This window comes from Neofelis nebulosa, chromosome 10, assembly GCF_028018385.1.
Source record: "Neofelis nebulosa isolate mNeoNeb1 chromosome 10, mNeoNeb1.pri, whole genome shotgun sequence".
In the NCBI taxonomy this organism is placed as follows: Eukaryota; Metazoa; Chordata; class Mammalia; order Carnivora; family Felidae; genus Neofelis; species Neofelis nebulosa.
This window is the reverse complement of record NC_080791.1, coordinates 61,440,831-61,461,327: the sequence shown is the minus strand read 5'-3', so window position 1 is coordinate 61,461,327 and position 20,497 is coordinate 61,440,831. Positions and strand designations below refer to the sequence as shown.

The window sequence follows — 20,497 nt, the reverse complement described above, 5'->3', positions numbered from 1 at the left end:
CCTTCTGGGCTCCCCTGTGCCTTGCAGCAGGCATAGTTGTTGCTGTACATTTACTTAAAAAATTACCTTATATAAACTTATGTTTTCAGTGTACAAGCTATTTGACATGAAACCAAATCGGAATATTATCAAAGAGTGACACATGGAAAACATTTGATATATGCTACCAATTTTATTATTTTCGATGTATTTTCAGATTAAATTGTTTCTATAGTATTTATGTTACATCTCCAAATGTAAGATAATTAAATAAGTATTATCAGAATATAAAAACTTTCAAATCATGTGGTCACGTTGGTTTTTTTAAGGTCTTTCTTTGAGTATGGTTGACACAAAATGTCACATTAGTTTTAGGTCTACAAATAGTGATTCAACTTCTCTATACGTTATACTATGCTTACCACAAGTGTAGGTACCATCTGCCACCATAGAGTGCTATTACAATATAATTGACCATATTCCCTATGCTGAAGCTTTTATTCCCGTTACTTATTTGTTCCACACCTGGAAGCCTATATCTTCTGCTCCCCTTCACCCATTTTGCCCAACCCCTCATCCACTTTCCCACTGGCAACCACCAGTGTGTTCTTTGTATTTATAGGTCTGAGTCTACTTTTTGTTTGTTTATCCATTTGTTTTGTTTTTCAGGTTCCACACATGAGTGAAATCATATGGTTTTTGTCTTTCTCAGTCTGGTCAGGTTAATTTTCAAAAATACGCTTACCAATTCACAGTAACCACAAGCTCTTATTTTTATTAACTAATAAGTCTTTAAGGAAACTTTAATTCTAGTATTTATGACCTAAAATATGTGTATATGAGCCATAACAGCAGCAAGCTGCCTGCAGTCCAGACTTCTGATAAGGGGAATAATAATCTTTTGTGGCTCACAACGTATTCTGGAATAATTACATGATAATTTATGTCATAATCATAACCAAAAGAAATTTCTTTCAATCAAGCCAATAATTGAACAAAACACTGTGATTCCGATGAATCCTTAATATGTCTACACAACATATCCAACTTAATATTAGCAAAATGGGCTTTAAAAGTAAAAATTACATTCATTTTGTACTCAAGTCATTAACAGGACTTGTGGCCTATATCTTTCATCACACAGAACATTTGCAATTATTCCCAGGGGGGATAACTTCACCTGGATTAAACAGCATCGCATTGTGGTGAAAAGTTCAGTCTTTCATCAGAATACTTGAGTTTAAAATCTAACACCACGAGTTTTTACCTGTGTGTCTTTGGGTATATTCTTAAATCAGTACTGGCCTCAGTTCTCTCATTTATAAAAGTAAGATATTATGAGGATTTAATTCAGAGGGTAAAGCAAGAATTAAATGATTCAGCACAAAATGTGCTTAGACCAGTTTTTGGAATTTAGTACGCACTATAAAATAGGTAAGTGTTTATTTTTAATCACTGAAGAGATTTTTATTCAGATATGATTGTCCATCATTAAATATGAGGAAACCCCTAATACACATTAGTTTGTGTGTGTGTGTGTAAGACGAGGAGTACTTAAAACAGGTGAAATTAAAAAATGGAGAAAAGAAGCATGAAAAGCCTAAAAACAAATTTACACATCTTGATAGAGTATACCGTGGGCATAGAACAATGAAAAGTAAAGGGTATTTGAAACAGCCTGTCCCTTCATTCTGTCCAGGGTCCTAACAGGAACTAAAAGCTGGAAATTGTTGAATATGAACATTTAATTTCAGTTAATATACCATTTTTTTTCTGGGTTTCTCACAAATCGTCCTCTGATTGCCTGCATATCCTTGGCATCTGTTTAATGGATACCATGGGTTTGAAACTGCTTTTTGAAAGGCTGGTTTTTCCAAAAGAGAAACAGATGAGCTCTGTTCACTGTGTCCCAGGAGGTGTCTCATACATACCGCAGCTGCTCTAGGAGTCACTGATGCAACTCTGGACACGTCCTTCACACAACCTTGTTTCATCTCGCCTTTGTGTCCCAAAAGTGAGCCATACACTTTGGTTTCTTCTGTAAGTTAAAAAACCTCTTCACGAATCATTCTTCCACATCAGCTTTATCCATAGACAGTTTACAGCTTTATGTACAGCAATCTCATATATGCTGATGGTGAGTGCCTGAAATCAGACACTGGCTATGATAAAGTGATGGTGGATTTGTAGACTTTATCATAAGGTAAAATGTATCAGCTAAAGAGATTAATAAAAAATGATAAAATAATATTGGAATAAATATTTTATTAAGTTAAATTACTGTTAATAAATACTTATTCCATATCCTCTTAAAAAGGTATAACCTGAGAGAAACATACATTAATTCTACTCATAATCCATTGGTGATAATCATTCATTGTCATAGCAAAATTCAAGAAGGGTATGGCTGAGAAGTATTGCTTATAGCATCCCATCCACTTTTCAGTGACAAATACACATTCAATTGTATTAAATTCTCCCCTACGTAGACGTGTGATTCAACAAATTCTAATTCGTACTTGTAAGGGAATAGAGTACTAACGGGCAAAGAGGAGGAAACAACTAAATTAAAGAATAAAATACATGTTGGAGATCACACTCTTAAATTTCATGCAAAAGATGATTTTAAAATGGCATTATTATAACATTTGAAGAGATTAATACTTTGCAAGTGTTGGGTGAGGATACACTGCCTGTTTCTGAAGATAAGGTAAGTTTGAGGAATAGAATAGGAATCTGAAAAGTTCTTCTCCTAAGGACTAAAGAAGGCCAACATTCATCCAAAATGTAAGGGTATATTTTCATAATCAATTTATTAATTTGAGAACTCATAACCTAAAGGAATAAACTGATATACAAATAGATAAATGATTACAAAGCAATATTAGGTAAGACGTATTTTTTTTTCAAGTACAAGGGAAAGTCTTTCTAATTCAGCAGGCATTACTCCCTTTGTAGGAGCAATTTCACAGTAGTTGTAGTAAATAGTATGTTAGACTAGGCAGGTCAAGGAACTAATGAGAGATGAGAAAAGAGGATGAGACAAGATTGTTGGATGACATGAAGACAGTGTGATCACAAAAATGTAGTGAGAATAGTAATAGGAGCAAGTGAGTAGAAAAACTGAAAGGCTAGCATGATGGGGAAAAAAATCTATGCAAACTTTGAAGTCACCAAAAAAACCCAGTAAGAATTCAAATGGAATTACCAGTTGTCGAGACACGTGACAAAGGCTTAACAAACTTGTGAGTGAAATCTAGTGGCTGTGACATGCCACTATTAAGAAGAATTAGGAAGGTAGGTATGACAGGATAAAGAGTAAAAGCACAAAGAATACCAATGGGAGTAGCAACACAGTGACAAACATCAGGAACCACCAGATTAAAGAAATACATGCAAAAGATAAAACCGTGGAGTGACTTTGGGGGTGACTTCTTTGAGGAGAAGGTGAATACATACTAGCAGTAGCAGTAAGAGCAGTAGTAGTTGTGACAAGTACTTGGGAGGTACAGAAGAAAGTCATTATTTGTGAATGTTCTATATTTGTTAAGTATGCATACGAATAGCTCTTATTTAATATACACATATACTATAGATAAAATTTTCCTCTTCTTTTGATTGCCAAAACATCACATATCTTAGCTAGTTTGAAATCAAATATAGAAGGTAGTTTAACTCTCTTCATCATTATTGAATAGCTATATTCTCCACAAGTTGGGAAAAACAAGAGCCTGGCCAAAACCTCACAGGAGGACTTGAAAAATGGAATGTCTACTGGACATTTTGAAAAGCTCTGACATATTGCGACTCTACAAGACCATGAGCATGTACAGGGCTGTGCATGTAGCCAAGAAAGATCTGTGACGGCTTCAGTCTCTCATGTCTGGGTTATCTTGAGTCTCTGTACAAGCAGGACATGAAGTGTAATATAGAATTATAAACTGCTTAGATGTTGAATAAGAATCCCAACCCATACACAGATCCCTTTGGCAGAGAATATAAAAATTATTGGTTCAAAGAATTTAAGTAAATCTCTGAACAATCAGTAGTGGATCACTAAGCTACCAAATCACTGATGTTGTGCAGCCGCATATTACGGTGAATAAACACTTTATAGTATTAAACCAGTAAGGTCACTAACAACAACAACAACAACAACAACAATAACAACACTACTAAATTATTTCTGGGGAGAGAAAGGGATGCAATTTCCACAAATTCCATGTTTTATTATATAAAATGTTGAGTTTTCAACAAAAAAAAATACAAGACCCACAAAGAAATAAGCAAGTATAACCCATATTAGAGGGAGGGCCCAGTGATCAACACAAGGGCCCTCCTTAGTGCCCATCACCTTTTTAGCTCATCCCCCACCTTTATGTCAAAGGAATAAAGGGAAACATGATTCTGAAATTAAAAACAAATATTTTTAAATTTATTTACTTATTTTGGGAGAAAAGAGGGTGTGAGTAGGGACAGAGAAAGAGGGAGAAAGAGAATTCCAAGCAGGCTCTCTGCCATCAGTGCAGAGCCTGACATGGGGCTCAAAATCATGAACTGTGAGATCATGACCTGAGCTGAGATCAAGAGTCAGATGCTTTACTGGCTGAGCCACCCAGATGCCCTCATGATTCTAGAATTTTAAAAAAGTATGGTAACAATGTTTAACAAGTGGAGAACATCAATAAAGAAAATAAAATTATAAAAAAATTAAAAATCTGTGGTTGCAAAGAATAACTGAAAGTTATTCTGCTAGGTAGGCAGCAGGACTGAGCCAGCAGAAGTAACATGAAGAGAGGTCAACTGAGATTATTTTTTATGAGAAAAGAAAGAGAAAAGAATGAAGAAAATTCACAGAGCCTTAGGGACATAAAGGATACCAAAAAGTATACCAACATATACGAATGGCATTCCCAAGAGGAAAGGAGAGAGAGAAAGGAGGGAAACTATTTGAAAAAATAATGACAGAAAATAACCCCAAATTTAATGCAAAACGTAAATCTACATATTCAAGACCTCAATAAACATCATGAAGTATAAAAACAAGCACTAACAAGCAAGATAAACTCAAAGATATCCGTATCTAGACATATCATAGTTAAATTTTCAAGGATAGAGATAGAATCTTTCATGATGAACACTGGGTATTATATGTAAGTGATTAATCACTAAACTCTAAACCTGAAATTAATATTACAATGTATGTTAACCAACTGGAATTTAAATAAAAACTTGGGAAAAAAAGCATCTTGAAGCAGAAAGAGAAAAAAAAAATGACCCATTACATTCATGGGATTCCCAATAAAATTCATAGCTGGTTTCTCAGAAAGAGAATGGGCACCAGAAGTCATGGGCATATCATATGAATTTCTCTCAAGAACTCATTCTTGACATATGTGTTTAATTTCCAAATACTTTGGAGATTTTCTAGTTATCTTTCTATTGTTTTTTTTTTTAATTTTTTAAGTTTTTTTTTTTTTGAGACAGAGAGAGACAGAGCAAGAATTGGGGAGGGTCAGAGAAAGAGGGAGACACAGAATCTGAAACAGGCTCCAGGCTCTAAGCTGTCAGCACAGAGCCTGACGTGGGGCTCGAACTCACGGACCGTGAGATCATGACCTGGGCCGAAGTCGGACGTTTAACCAACCAAGCCACTCAGGCGCCCCTAGTTATCTTTCTATTGTTGATAGCAAGGTTAATTCCATTATTGTCTGAGAACATATTTTGTATGATTTTGATTATTTTAAATTAAAGCGAGTCTTATGTCCCAGAATGATTGATTTTGTTGAATAGAACACAGTGATTTGTATTTACATTCAGGTCTTACTTGATTTTCTGCTTGCTTGATCTATCAATTACTGAAAAAGGAGTGTTGAAGTTTCCAATTCTAATAATGAGTAACACTAGAAAAAATTTTAAAAATGTTCATTCAAAAGCTGCACGTGGATGAATATAGTATGTATGAGCATAATTGCCCAGAAATAGAAATAATCCACATGTTCTTCAACAGGTGACTAGATAAACACATTGTACTAAATCTATACAATGGAATTCACTTTACATTACAGAAAATGTTGATTTAGAAAACAATTTGGATAAATCTCAAAGGCATTAAATTAAGTAAAATAATCCAACATCAAAAATTAGATAGTGTAGGCTTTCATATTTATATGCCATTTTGAAAATCCAGTATTAGTGATGCAGAATGGGCCAGTGTCTATCAGTGCTTATGGGTCAGGGTAGATGTGACTATAAAGGGAGAGCATCGAGAAGATTTTTGGAATAAAGGGATGCTTTCTGGCATCATGATTATGACGAAGATTAGATGACTCTCTATATATGTTAAATCCTACCATATTGTATGGTGAAAGAAAAAAAAGTGAATATCTTTATGATAATTTTTAAATAAAAAATTTATAGGTTGGTTAAAAGTAAAAAAGTGGAAAAAAAATAAAACACGACAGGTAAGAGACTGACTGGGAGAAGTTGTTTGCAATGCCTTTGGTAAGACTTAGGGGGGAAATCTGCAAGAAAAATAGAGTCTCCAATAGAAAACTGAAGAGTAACAACAGTTACAGTAGAGAAAAAAAGGGCAAAAGACACTCTAACATGTGAGTCCATGTTCTTACTCTCTGGTAATGAGGGAAGTAGAAATTAAAAGGAACCCTCTTTAAGCCCTACATTAAATCAGGAGAACATAGAAAGCTTAACATTGCCAGAAATGTGAGGAAATAAAAATGATCCCTTACTGCACAGTGGGATGGATGATAGATGAGTTTGGCCATAGTGGAGAGCAGTCCTGACTCACCAACCCTGAAGGACTGAATTACACAAACCTGTGCATGTATATGAGCACATATTGATAGGGAGGGGAAACATAAGGTGACTGGATGTATGAGAATCATGTCGGTAAAATCACACAAGAGAGAAAGAAAAACCAACTGGAGATCATGCGATACCCTGAGCTACCTTTATACTTTCAGACCACCTTAATCTTCTCCTGAGACATAAGTGAGAATTCAGTCATAGTCATACTGGAATTAAAGGCAGAAATTTCTTTCTTTTAATTTTCAGATATTTTGCCCACACTCAACTGATTTTCTCTTAGTCTTCTCACAGGTTTCTTCAGTGAACTATATTTGATTGGCATCTCAGGCATCTCATTTGATGGGATATCATGAGAGAGTCTCTTAAGACTATATCCTCCAAAGGAGAAACACATGAGTACCACCCATGTACAAGCTCTGGGGAGAGTGTAAGGTTCACGTAGCTGTTCTAGAGAGACACTGTTACTGTTTTGTGCTCAGTCCTGGCCCAGTCCTCTTTTCCCTTTGACCTCATCTCTCCTCAGGGAGCCATCAGTCTTCCAAACAGAGGGGTCTCCTGAGCATCACAATAGCCCGTTACAAAGCAACCACAATGACAACTTAACTACATAGTCCTCAATGCTCCAATGGCAATGACAGTCATACTTTTTAAACACCCCACATAGCATATTGGCCTATATGCTACAATGGAAAATGAACATTTGAGGATTTTCAGAGAATATTAGTTATTTTTTAATATCATCTGCAATATATCATGGGTTGATGTTACACATTTATGAGACATAATGAATAGTGAGTAATATGATTTGGTAGTGGAGAATAGGAGCTGAATAGACTCCTGCACACACACACACACACACACACACACACACACACACCACTGGGTCACTATCTGTTAATGGAAGAATCTTGGAAATATCTGCTACAGGGAATTTTCTGGTTATGCAGCCCATCTCTAGTGGGTCAGAAGCCTTGGAAGCAAGATAAAAATCTGTGAAATTATTTTCTGCCTTTTTAAAAGTTTTATTTGTTTATTTAGAGAGAGAGAAAGCATAGGCAGGGGAGGAGCAGAGAGAAGGAAAGACAGAATCCTAAGCAGGCTCAGCACCAATCAGTGCAGAGCCTGATGTGAGACTCAAACTCACGAACTGTGAGATCATGATCTGAGCGGATATCAAGAGTCAGGCGCTTAACCAACCGTGCCACCCAGGTGCCCCAAAATCTGTGAAATTCTTAAGAGACTTGTCGAGAAAGTACTAAAACATCCCATCTTCTCTCAGAATCTATTGAGAGTTAAGATTCAGTAACTTCCTTTGGGAGTTCACCCTCTTGATGAAGGAGGATGACCTGAAAATGAACGCTTACAAAGCACATAGTAAGAGCTCGAACAGAAACAAAGACTTTGTGGTTGCTTGCCTGAAGGATTGGATATAAACAGATTGAGGAGGTAAGGAATATGGTGAGATTTCCTAATTTAATTTCTGGGTGGCTGCCAGCAAGTGAGATACAATCCCATGGGGGAAGAATTGGTAGAACTTACTGATTTTCATGTGGGATCTATTTATGTGTTATTCTTCTAATACATAAGTAGATAATGCATTCAGAAGCATTGTGTAGAAAATACTGTGGTATTCGGATAAGGTCCCCCACTCTGAAGCGGCAGGTTCCAGGCAAGGGCTATGTGGACTGACCCGGAAACAGGCAAAATGGCAAAGGCCAGGCTGTCAGAAGGTATATGGTATGTACATGGTTCAGAAACAGATGGGATGGTTGTGCCAACAGACATTCTGGCTGTCCTAGCAGACTGTCTGCTGAAGATAATGTAAAGAATGACCTTATGTAAACAAATGGGTGTCTCCAATATTTCTTTCATACTAAGCCTGAGAGAAGATAGACAGGACTTTCTAGGTGGAAGTGGAGAATGCCATTTGGGGGCCATTATCTGTAACTTCCTGTGTGCCCTTTTCTAGAGATGGCACAGGAAACTCCTTTTGTTTAAGGGGAAGTGACTTTACTTATTTTCTCTCGGTATAGATTAGATGTGTTACTATTCTTACAAGTTAATGTATTGAAAACTAAAAGATGATTGCAAAATATTTACATATACCAGCAGGATTCCTGAAAGTAATTATGCTCACTCCTTTGCAATCATAAGTAATGTGTCCTAGCTAAAACATATTCCTATATTTCTAGGTAGGTTAATCTCTTGTATGTTTGATTCTGTCAGAAGAAGATACAAGGATGAAACCTGGCAAAACAAGTTTCCACGTAGAAAACTATTATGTGAGAATTCACAAGAGCAGAAATTTAACATGCTTTGAAACCTTTCACACTTGGAATTTTTGATTACTGTAGGTTTTGTCTCAAGTTTTTCTCTCTGCCTGGAGTTACAGGCTTCATCCATATATAGTAATTTCTACAATTCTGGGTTTCTACATTGTGGCTAAAGTTTAAGCACTGATTTTTTTTATGAAATATTTTATGACTCATTTGACATTTTTCAATTCCTTACAAGGCAATATCTCAGATACTTACTCATAGAGACCAGTATACCATGTTTCACAGTGCCGTGCAGCTACCCTAACCAGAAAGTTTTTTCCGTACACAGATATTATTTAGACCTCCGTGAAAGGAAGGAAGCATTGCCATTTGGAATATTTCTCAATATATCTTTAAAATTTTTTTAATGTTTATTTAGTTTTGAGAGAGAGACAGAGCATGAGCAGGGGAGGGGTAGAGAGAGAAGGAGACACAGAATTCGAAGCAGGCTCCAGGCTCTGAGCTTTCAGCACAGAGCCCAACGCAGGGCTCCAACCAATGAACCATGAGATCATGACCTGAGTTGAAGTTGGACGCTTAACTGACTGCACCACCCAGGCACCCCGGTTTCTCAATATATCTTGAGCCTTCACATCAGTGGAGTTCCCGAACAGAAACTGAGATGATATGAGCAATTATAAATTTAAAAAACAGTGGCACGTGGATGGATCAGTCGGTTAAACCTTGACTTTGGCTCAGGTCATGATCCCGCGGTTTGTGGGTTTGAGCCCTGTGTCAGGTTCTGTGCTGACAGCTCAGAGCCCGGAGCCTGCTTCACATTCTGTGTCTCCCTGTCTCTCTCCCTCTCTCTGTCTCCCTCCCTGCTCACGCTCTTTCTCAGAAATAAACACTTAAAAAAATAAATTTAAGAACTAGATTAAGAAGAGTAGAGTGCATGTTCCAGAACTACAATATTGGGTAGAAATTGGACGGCAGGAAGAAAAAGAGAGGTGAGAGCAAGAATAATAAGAAAATGCTTTTGATGCTGAGTCTAAAGGGCTAAATTGTACATGATTTGCTCGTCACTGTCATTAGGCAGGTCTGAATGCCAACCAAAAGTAGGGCTGAGTTTATAGATGGCAGTAATGGCTTTGCAGAAAATAGACTGGGCTGACTAACCAACTCATATGCTTATTTGCACCAACTTTAAATCATATGACAGCACTAATAAATAAAATCTTCCCTTTTTTCCTGTTTATATGCTTATGTTATGCTGTCCACCTTCAGATCATCTTAAGGAGTTCATCTAAAATAGGAATAAATTGCTTTGGATGATAAAGCCCTTATTGTTTTTAACTTTATAAGCTTTGTTCTTATATATTAGGATTAGGAGATATTACTCTGAACTGATTACTAAGTTATGCTCTCTGAGAAGAAGAATATCATTAAAATAATGACTGCATTTTGAAGTATTTTTTAATTATTGTGTGTGTGTTTATTCACTTGTATCCATACTTGATCTCAATGTCCCTGAAAATGATTGTATCACAGAATGCAACACTAGCTTTGACACAATGATGAGACCATTATTTTACCATCTGATCATCTATTAAGAAATAAAAATTACAGAATAAATAAATAAAATTCAAAAACTGGGAAAAAATTTCTGAAATATGAACACAATTTTCTCATTTGCAGATGAAGATACTGAGATTCAGAATGGTGAAGTGGTTTACCTGAAGATTTAGAGCCTTAACCCTTCTACTGTGTCTGGATTCCCCACATGCAGGACCATGGTGGAGTTAGTTGGCCATCCTTCATTCTGCACATAGGAGATTAGTCTGGCTACTTTGTATCTGATCATGCAAACTCTCCAGTTCTAACATGGCAGACAATGCTACACATCGCTACATCTCATCTTTTTTCCTGGTTGGTATTCCTGGTTTGCAAGATTTTCACTGCTGGATTGGCATCCCCGTCTGCCTCCTGTTTGCCCTGGCCCTGCTGGGGAACAGTGTAATCATCATCACCATCAAACTAGAACCAAGCCTCCACCAGCCTATGTATTTCTTCCTTTGTATGCTGGCAGTGAATGACATGGCTCTTGCCTCTTCCACGGCCCCCAAGATGCTTGGTATCTTCTGGATGGATGCACATTGGATTGACTTTGACACCTGCCTGACACAGTTGTATTTCATTCACACATTCTGCATAATTGAATCATCCCTCTTGGTTGCCATGGCCTTTGACCGCTATGTAGCTATTTGTATCCCATTGCGTTATACAACCATCCTAACAACACCAATGGTCATTAAAATAGGTCTAGCTGGTATGACCCGAGCTATCCTTATGGTTTTGCCCTGTCCTCTTCTTATTAAAAGGCTACCATGTTATACTAAATATGTTATCAATCATGCCTACTGTGAGCACATGGCTGTGGTGAAGTTGGCCAGTGCCAACACCCTCATTAACAGAGTGTACGGAATCTCTGTGGCCCTTTCAGTGATGGTGTGGGACCTAGGGCTCATAGCCGCATCCTATACCAAAATCCTCCAGGCAGTCTTCCGGCTGTCTTCCCAGAATGCCCGCTCGAAAGCGCTGGGCACCTGTGCTGCCCATGTGTGCACTATACTTGTCTCCTACACCCCTGCACTGTTTAGTTTCCTAACTCACCGCATTGGCAAGAAGGTACCTCCAAGCATTCATATAATTTTTGCGAGTTTGTATCTTTTGGTGCCTCCCGCAGTCAATCCCCTGGTGTATGGCGTCAAGACCAAGCAGATTCGTGACCGAGTGGTTGGTCTCTTCTTCCCAAACAAGAAGATTTCTGGAAACTAAAATATGTAAATACAAACCCATATTGGCTGAATCTGTTTTATGAAGTCATGGTATGTTAACAGTAGTTGCAACTTTGTCCCCAAAATGCTATTTTTCAATTCAGTTATACCTTTTAGCGGGGACACTTGATGGTGTGTATTTTTCTCTTATTTTTATTTTGTAATATTTCCTTGTCTTTCTCTTGTTTAATTCACCACTCATCCTGGCTGACTGAGGACCATGCCAACCTCCATGATTAAGTTTCTTTCTGTCATTAATTCTCATTATTATTTCCCGCTTCCCTTGGAAAGGTCCTTAGTGCCAGGTCAGTATTCTTTGTTTACTATCATTACATCTTCAGTTGTGCAAGGTCACCTTTGGGTAATACCATCCATGTCAGTCACCTTCCACCCCTCAGTACTTAAGACTTATCTATCCTGTATTTTCATTGGTCAATACAGTCCTTAAATTGTTTTCTCTCCATCCACTCATTCTTTAAACATTTCGTTTCCTTTAGATCTGTACCTATGTATCAGCCAATAAATTTTTTTAGAATTTTTCTGCCTTTATGGGAAGCTTTCAGTAAATATTTGCAATAATTGTTATTTATTTAGTATTGACATGATTTCATATTCTATATTTATGGATACTATTTTATAATGTTCACAGATGTGAAACAACTAGGCTAATTATTGTAATAATTTTAAAATTCTCAGTACATTGAACATTGCATTTTATAAAAACAAATTCTTTTTTCCAATTTTCACTGTTACATGCATTAATTAAAAATTCCTGAGTAGGGGCACCTAGGTGGCTCAGTAGGGTAAGTGTCCAACTCTTGATTTCGGCTCAGGTCATGATTTCACAGTTCATGGGCCCAAGCCCTGCTTCAGGCTCTGCACTAACAGTGCAGAGCCTGCTTGGGATTCTCTCTCTCCCTCTAGTTCCCCCTCCCCCAGTTGCTCCTGTATGTGTGTGCTCTCTCTCTTCCAAAATAAATAGATAAATTATAAATTTTTTTTTTAAATTCCTGAGTAAAAATCATCACTGTCAAGTTTCATCCTACTTATTAAAATAGTTATAATAATGGCTTGACACTCAAATAATGATCACTGTGAGGTTTGGCTGTTTACTAAGCCCTTTACATGTATTTACTCCTTTAGTCCACAAAACTATACTTTGATGTAGATGTTATTGTTGTTCTCATTGTACCAAATAGGAGACTGAGGCAGAGAAATGTTAAGTAAATTGCGTGACGGTGACTCACCTAGGACGTGGCAATGTAGAATTGAACCCAGGGACTCTGGCTTTCAAAATACATGCTCCTTATCATGCAACATTGTCCACCATGACAGAAATCTTATATTTAGCTGTTTTATGAATACGGAAGCCTATTCTTGTAAACATTTTATTTTTTATCATTCTACATCTACTCTTCTTTTAAATATTGTGGTAGATCTCTTAAGTCTCCTTCAAACCACTTATAAGTGCTAAATATATTCCAATATTTTGGCAAGACCACAAGCACGTATTTTTTCTGTTTTACTAGAGAAAGGTCCAATTAGTGTAGCCTGGTACCATTAGTACTATGCTTTCCAAGCTTGAATAAAACTCCAAGACTCTGAAAATAGTACTTACCCACATGGCATTCCCTCTCTGCCTACCCCCTCTTTTATGGATTCAGTGCATCTCAATTTGTTTTGGTCATATTCATTCAGTGCTGAAATTGAAAACAATTCACTTCTTAATTTAAGATGTTAATTTTATTATACATGGAACACAGAGAACACTACTTTGGGCATATCTATAAAATGCTCTGTTCAAAACATTCTTTTACTTTAGATCATCATGGGCTGAAGCGTTCATTGAATTGGAAATCATTTGTTTTTGACCAAGGTTGGTATATATTCTGTGGCCATTTCATGAACAATTTTGTGTTCTCAAATGAATTAGTTCCTCAAAACTTTATCTTTTCAGGCGTTTCATCTGCAGCCATATTCTTGTTTGTTGCTGACTATATATGTATCTCATCAACTTTTGTGTGTTTTAGATTGCAGAGAGCTATGTTTTCTTATAATAACCATATAGTTTTTCCATTTATTCATTTAATATATTCAGAGTGGCTTTATCAGATATTTTAAAGCTGGGTTTTGGGGGGAAAATCAAGTTTAAACACTGATTCCATCACTAATTGCTGGATGAGTGTCATTTTTAACTTTATAAATCCTAAGCTTCATCATTGGTAAATGTGGAAAATAGTTGTTATACTTTATAGTGTTAAAGTAAGAATTAAATGAGACAATTTATGAAACATAATTATCATGATAGTCAACACACATTCAAAATGCCCCAAGGAGGAGATTTTGCAGTTATTCCCCCACCTAAGCCATATTAAAAAAAATTTCTTATTTCAGTGAATAACATGTCAAGTCACTGAAATCAGTAATAGAAAATCAGTTAATGTTATAGAGTGTTGATTAAATGTGAAATATAGGCCAAAGGAAGATACATGAGAAAATAAATGGTAAAAAAAAAAAAAAATAAGTAAAGAGAAAATAAAATCCAACAGCCATCCCAGGTAATTTAGAAAAAAAATAAATATAATACATTTAAAAATGTGTAGATGATTATCAAACACCAAAAATAACACTGAGTCTGAGAAAAAAATTCTAATTGAGGCGTATTGGAGGAGGTTCCAAGAAAAGGATGGTTGAGCCTTGAAGGGTGATGATAATATCACCAGGTAACTGGGTGAGGGTTTCCAAGTAGAGGTAATATCCCAACAGAACTGAATACACATAGTAAGAAACATGAAAATGCACCCAGAGGACAGCGGTTGTCATAAAAACGAAAGAAGGATAAACCTTCAAGGAAAAACATACAATTAGAAAATCAGTTGGGACATCCAATAAGAAAAGATCTGGTGTGTGTTGCTATGAAAATCATTGGTCACCTTGGGAAACAAAAGACAATGCAACAGTGATGGTGAAAGGTCCATACAATCTTATGTACAGTGGAAGACACTGGATCCAGGTAATAAATCTAGTCCAAACCCTGAACTTAAAAATTAAATGGCTACACTATAGTTTGCACTTACATAGCCTAAAACTGCTCTTGATCAATCACACAGAATATGGATATGTCCAGCATATGGGACAAAGCATCACACAGAGATGAAATGCAGCTTGCTGCTTCTTTCTGTAAATAAAGTCTTATTGGAGCATCACCATATCCATTAATTTATGCATTGTCTATGGAAGCTTTTGCCCTATGGTGGCAAAGCTAAATAATTAAGCCAGAAATCACATGACCCCAAACCCTCAAATTATTTACTATCTGTCCTTCTATATAAATATATAATTTAGAACAACAATTCATTCCATTATAATGTCTTATATTCCTGTCCACTTGTCTTTATTGACCTTCCCTTAAGCTTTAAACCTCCTATCAAAATTTTATTTATAAGAACCACATTATAAAAGCCACAAAAAATTTACAGATAAACTCTTGAAAATACATAGGTCTACTTTACCATTCAGTATTTCCTATATATACACATCAATGTGGGAAATTTATTCTATAGTTTAGTTCCAAGAACACCAAAAATTCCAGTGGCCAAAATGGACATACATAATATAGAAACAAAGTATCTCCTTGAAGAATTAATGGTTTTTCTTTTTAAGTAATAGCTATAGCTAGGACAATTTATTTTAAAATTCATTATACTTGGGTGTCACTTCAAAGTAAATACACACACCACTAATGGGAATAAATTCAATGTTCAAATATCAATTAATGTTATCCACTGCATCAACAAGCTAAAGAGGAAAAATCATGTTATCATATCAATTGATGCACTAAAAACCTTGACAAAAATCTAACACTTGTTTCTTGGGGAGAAAACTCTCATCAACCTAAGACTAGAGGGTAACTCTTCAAGTCAGTGAAGAACATCTCCAAAAACTTTACATCTAACATCATATTGAACAGTGAGAAACCTTTAGAATCAAGAACAAGGCAAATATACCACCACGCAGTATTCCCATTCAGCATCATATTGCCAGTCTTAGCTAGAGAAATAATGCAATACAAAAAATAATAATAAAAGGTATATAGATTTAGAAGGAAGGAATAAAACCACTTGTCCACAAATAAATAGGTGAGGTACGTCTGATTTTTTTGGTAGATCAAATTCTTTTGTATGATACTGTGATGGTGAATACATGATATTATGTACCTTTTAAAAAAACAATAGAAATTTACAGCACAGAGTGGACATTAGCATATAGAAATTAAAACTAATTATTTAGAAATTTGGAGGATTCCCAGAAGCAATGCAGATTGTAAGAACATAATGTATTTGTAGGCAAATGTACAAAATATCTTCACAGAGGGGGATGATGGGAAAAGGTACTGACTAAGGCACTTTTGGGAATGAGTGGAGTGTAAGAATAAAAGCAAAGGTACTGTCCATAAATGCTGTAGTTTAGTTGATAGAGTTGTTTCCCACAGGGGCGAGGATTTACAACTCTGACATGATCTTAGAAGCATACTGGAAATTAACAGTTGGTGACAGATGGTTGAAGACAGATTTTTCACTGTTGGAGTGGTAATTTACTGATAAGCAAGGGAAAGTTGTTAGAAAGATCCATCAGGGGTGGGGAAGGGGCACCTGGGTAGCTCAGTCAGTTACGCATCTGACTTCAGCTCAGGTCATGATCACACAGCTCATGGGATTCTGTGTCTCCCTCTCTCTCTACCTCTCTCCCACTCATGCTCTGTCTCTTGAATTAATGTTGCAGATATTAGTAAGAACCCTATATTAACTTAATTTAGATACAGTGTTTGCATATGGAAATATTTATATATATGTGTACGTACATAGGCTAGCATACACACAAAGTTCATTGTTGTGTCAGCTGAAAGAACCCAAAGAAAGATACCCAGGCAGCAACAAGCATACTTGGGGCCCAGTTACTGGTTTCTAATGCTATTCACCAATAAAAGGAAACTTCCTAGAAAAATGGCTAATTCTAGGACTGGGGAGGAAATGCCCAAGATGAGCCTAGAGCACTTTTCAATGCCATAAAGCAAGAATTGCTACACACACATACACACACACTCACACACTAACACACACACACACACAAAATGAGGGGTTAGTCAAAATGGAGTGAAAACCAAATGAAAGTGCACCCAATGGTCAAACTGGGACAACTTGAGCAATAAAATAAAGTAACATTGGATTATAACCCAAATTATACCAAAAATACCAGTAAGTCTATACTGATCTAAATAAATGATTGAATAAATTAATAAGTAGGGAGAATAAATCAGTCTGCCATGTAAAAGAATTCTAAATAATTCAACAAATTGTGCACCTATTCCATCCTCAAAGGAGGAACATAAATCCCCACTCCTTAAGTATAGGCTACATATAGCGATTTTTCTTCCAAAAATACAGTGTAAAATGGGAAGTAAAATGGAGAAATCTGGCAAACACTAGTTTGCACAAGTAATTAAAGCCAATACACACAGTGAATAAATTGTTGATAATATGTACTCCTGATATGCGATCAAAATGGGACTTTAATTTCTATGACTTTCTTCCCCAGAGCATACAATTCCAATCTAATCATTAGAATAACATCAGATTAATTCCAATGGAAGGGATTCCTGTGAAATACCTGAACAGTACTCTTCAATATTGTCCAAGTCATTGGGAATAGGAAAGTATAGCCAAGAGAAGCTTGGGACTCTTGATACCTAAATGCAATGGGGCATCCAGGATGGGACCCAGTGGTGGTGGGGGGTGGGTGGTGAGGAAGAAATTAGGTAAAAATTTAAAAAATGAATAAAATATGAACTTTAGTAAATTATAATGTACCCATATTGATTCACTGATCATAACAATTCCAATACAGAATTAAACATCTGAACCTTCATTGCGCTCAGATGAAAGTAAGTCAGAAAATAAGTTAAAGGATTTTCATGGTGATAATAAAATGATGATGAAGATGAGGTGGAGGAGAAAGATTACTGAAATCAAAATTAGATGACAAAGAAGTAGTTAGTTCATGATCATTGAAGTTATCAACTTTAAAATGAACTTATGTTTTTAAAGAACTGCATGATCTTAAAATTTTCAATCAGAGGATAACCACTTAAATTTACTTGTTTTTGAGAAACTTCCTCACTGAAAGATTGAAGAAAATTCTTCACTGACTAAACCAGAAACAAGTCTTCATGTTTTCTGCCTTTTATGTCATCTATTGATTAATTAATTCTGTATCCATAAAAAGTGAAATTGTTTAAATAGGAATCAGAGCCTGTCTCCAATGTAAAACCTAAAACTTTATATGTCAGCAGCACAAACAAACTGGAAACAGCACAGAATGTGACTCAAACTAGTATTTCTCAAAATAAATTTTTATTATTTGACAAAAGATAAACGAGATATCAAGATGAATCTTTATTTTTTTAATTTTTTAACGTTTTTATTTATTTTTGAGAGACAGAGAAAGAGAGAAAGAGCAAGCAAGAGTGGAGGAGGGGCAGAGAGAGAGGGAGACACAGAATTTGAAGCAGATTCCAGGCTCTGGGCTGTCAGCACAGAGCCCCATGGGGGACTCAAATTCATGAGCTATGAGATCATGACCTGAGCCGAAGTCATCTGCTTAACTGATTGAGTCACCCAGGCACCCCTTAAGATGGATATTTAAAGTGGAAAATCTTACACACTCGATCTTGAATCTGTTTGGTTTTCACCCCATACACAATAGGATTGAGCAAAGGAGGGACAAGCAGATAAAGGCTGGACAGAAGAATATGAATGTAGGGTGGAATGTGGAACCCGAACCTGTGTGTAAAGAAGGAGAAGAAAGCCAGGAGATAAAACTCAAGGAAGACACAAATATGGGCAATGCAGGTGTTAAAGGCTTTGAGCCTAGATTCTCTCTGAGGCAGATTGAAGACAGTTATAAATATTCGGATGTAGGAGAGTGTGATGAAGATTATGTCAAATCCAAGTATAGTGAAAGCCACAAACAGACCATAGATCTTGTTGATTCGAATATCTTCTGCTGCCAACTTCACGACGGCCATGTGCTCACAGTATGAATGGGAGACCACAGTGGTGCGGAAGTGTTTCAGCCGACATTTGATGAGGATGAGACATGGAGCTACAAGGAGGGCTGCTCTGAGTGTCACTGCAACCCCAATCTGAGTGAGGAGTTGGTGGGTAAAGATGATTGCATGTCTCAGGGGATCACAGATGGCCACATAGCGGTCCAGGGCCATGGCCAGCAGAATTCCTGATTCGATACACTGGAAGGTGTGGATGAGCCACATCTGAAAGAGACAGGCATCGAAATATATGTCTGGTAAATGGAACCAGAATATTCCTAGCATTTTGGGTAGGATGCAGGTACTGAGAGCAATGTCTGTTGCTCCAAGCATTGCCAGGAAGAGGTACATGGGCTCATGGAGACTGCGTTCCGATTTGATGATGACCAGGAGCAAGGAATTCCCAAACAGAGCAGTGATGTACATGGCACAGAAAGGAATTCCAATCCAGAAGTGCACAGATTCCAACCCAGGGATCCCGACCAGTGTCAACACTGAGGGCGTGAAGACTGTGCCATTGAGCTTGAACATGTGGCCTTGGAGTTGCCTGATTTATGCTTCAAGTTTTGTTTTGTGTTTCTCTCTTCTTTATTTGTTCTCATGTAGACATTCCTAGAAACAAAAATTGAATGTGTGTTTAAAGGGCATTTTTTTCAAGTATACATGTTTATTGATGCTGTAAGTCTAGGGATGCACATACAGGCTCCCTAAATTCTCTCTTTTTCTCTTTCTCTTTCTCTCTCTCCCTCTCAACAAGGGCACACAAATATACACAACAATTCAATATGCAAAGCAGACCCACTCATACCTGGTGATGTATGTGCATTTGTGTGCATTTATAAGTTAAGGATATTAGTTTAGTTTCATAATACGTTCAGGAACTTACGATGTTACATATATCAATTTGGTTTTAGCCAAGAGAAATTCATAGATAGTCATTTAGTGTGCAGTGAACACAAAGACAAAGAAAAAAAGAGGAACATTCGCCATTTCAAGCAGTATGCTGTACCATGGGAAAATAGGAAGTTATAAAGTAGTGATTTTGACCTTAGAGATAACAATATTTGCATCATTGTAATAAAAAGCTAAATATCTCTGTGCCTAGGAAAGGAAAACTTAATATTATTAAGATGTAACTTATTGTCGACTTGATGTATATAAGCAATGTAACCCCAGTCAAAATCCCAGCAGGTTATTTTGTGTATACATACATCTCTGCCTCAGTTAATATGGAAAGGCAAAAGGCTCAGAATAGCAACACACACTGAAGAAGAGCACAGTTGGAGCACTGACACTACTGGACTTTGAACTTAAAGATGCAGTGATCAAAACAGTGTGATCATGCAGAAGAATAGACAAATTGATGAGGGGAACAAAACGGAAGCCCACCCATAGGCACACACGTACTTACAGTCAACTGATCTTTGACACAGGAACAAAGGCAATTTAATGGAGAAAAATAGTCTTTTCAAATAATCATGCTGAAGCCA

General features: G+C 36.7%; 2 protein-coding genes across 2 annotated transcripts; one reads left to right on the top strand and one right to left on the bottom strand.

Moving 5' to 3' along the window:
• The first annotated feature begins 10,778 nt into the window (after positions 1–10,778).
• On the top strand, positions 10,779–12,390 carry LOC131488633 (olfactory receptor 52P1-like). Its single transcript, XM_058690494.1, has one exon. The coding sequence runs from the start codon at positions 10,950–10,952 to the stop codon at positions 11,901–11,903; it is 954 nt and encodes a 317-aa protein (XP_058546477.1). The 5' UTR covers positions 10,779–10,949; the 3' UTR covers positions 11,904–12,390.
• Positions 12,391–18,587: 6,197 nt separating this feature from the next.
• On the bottom strand, positions 18,588–19,538 carry LOC131488632 (olfactory receptor 52A5-like). Its single transcript, XM_058690493.1, has one exon. The coding sequence runs from the start codon at positions 19,536–19,538 to the stop codon at positions 18,588–18,590; it is 951 nt and encodes a 316-aa protein (XP_058546476.1).
• Between the last annotated feature and the right edge of the window lie 959 nt (positions 19,539–20,497).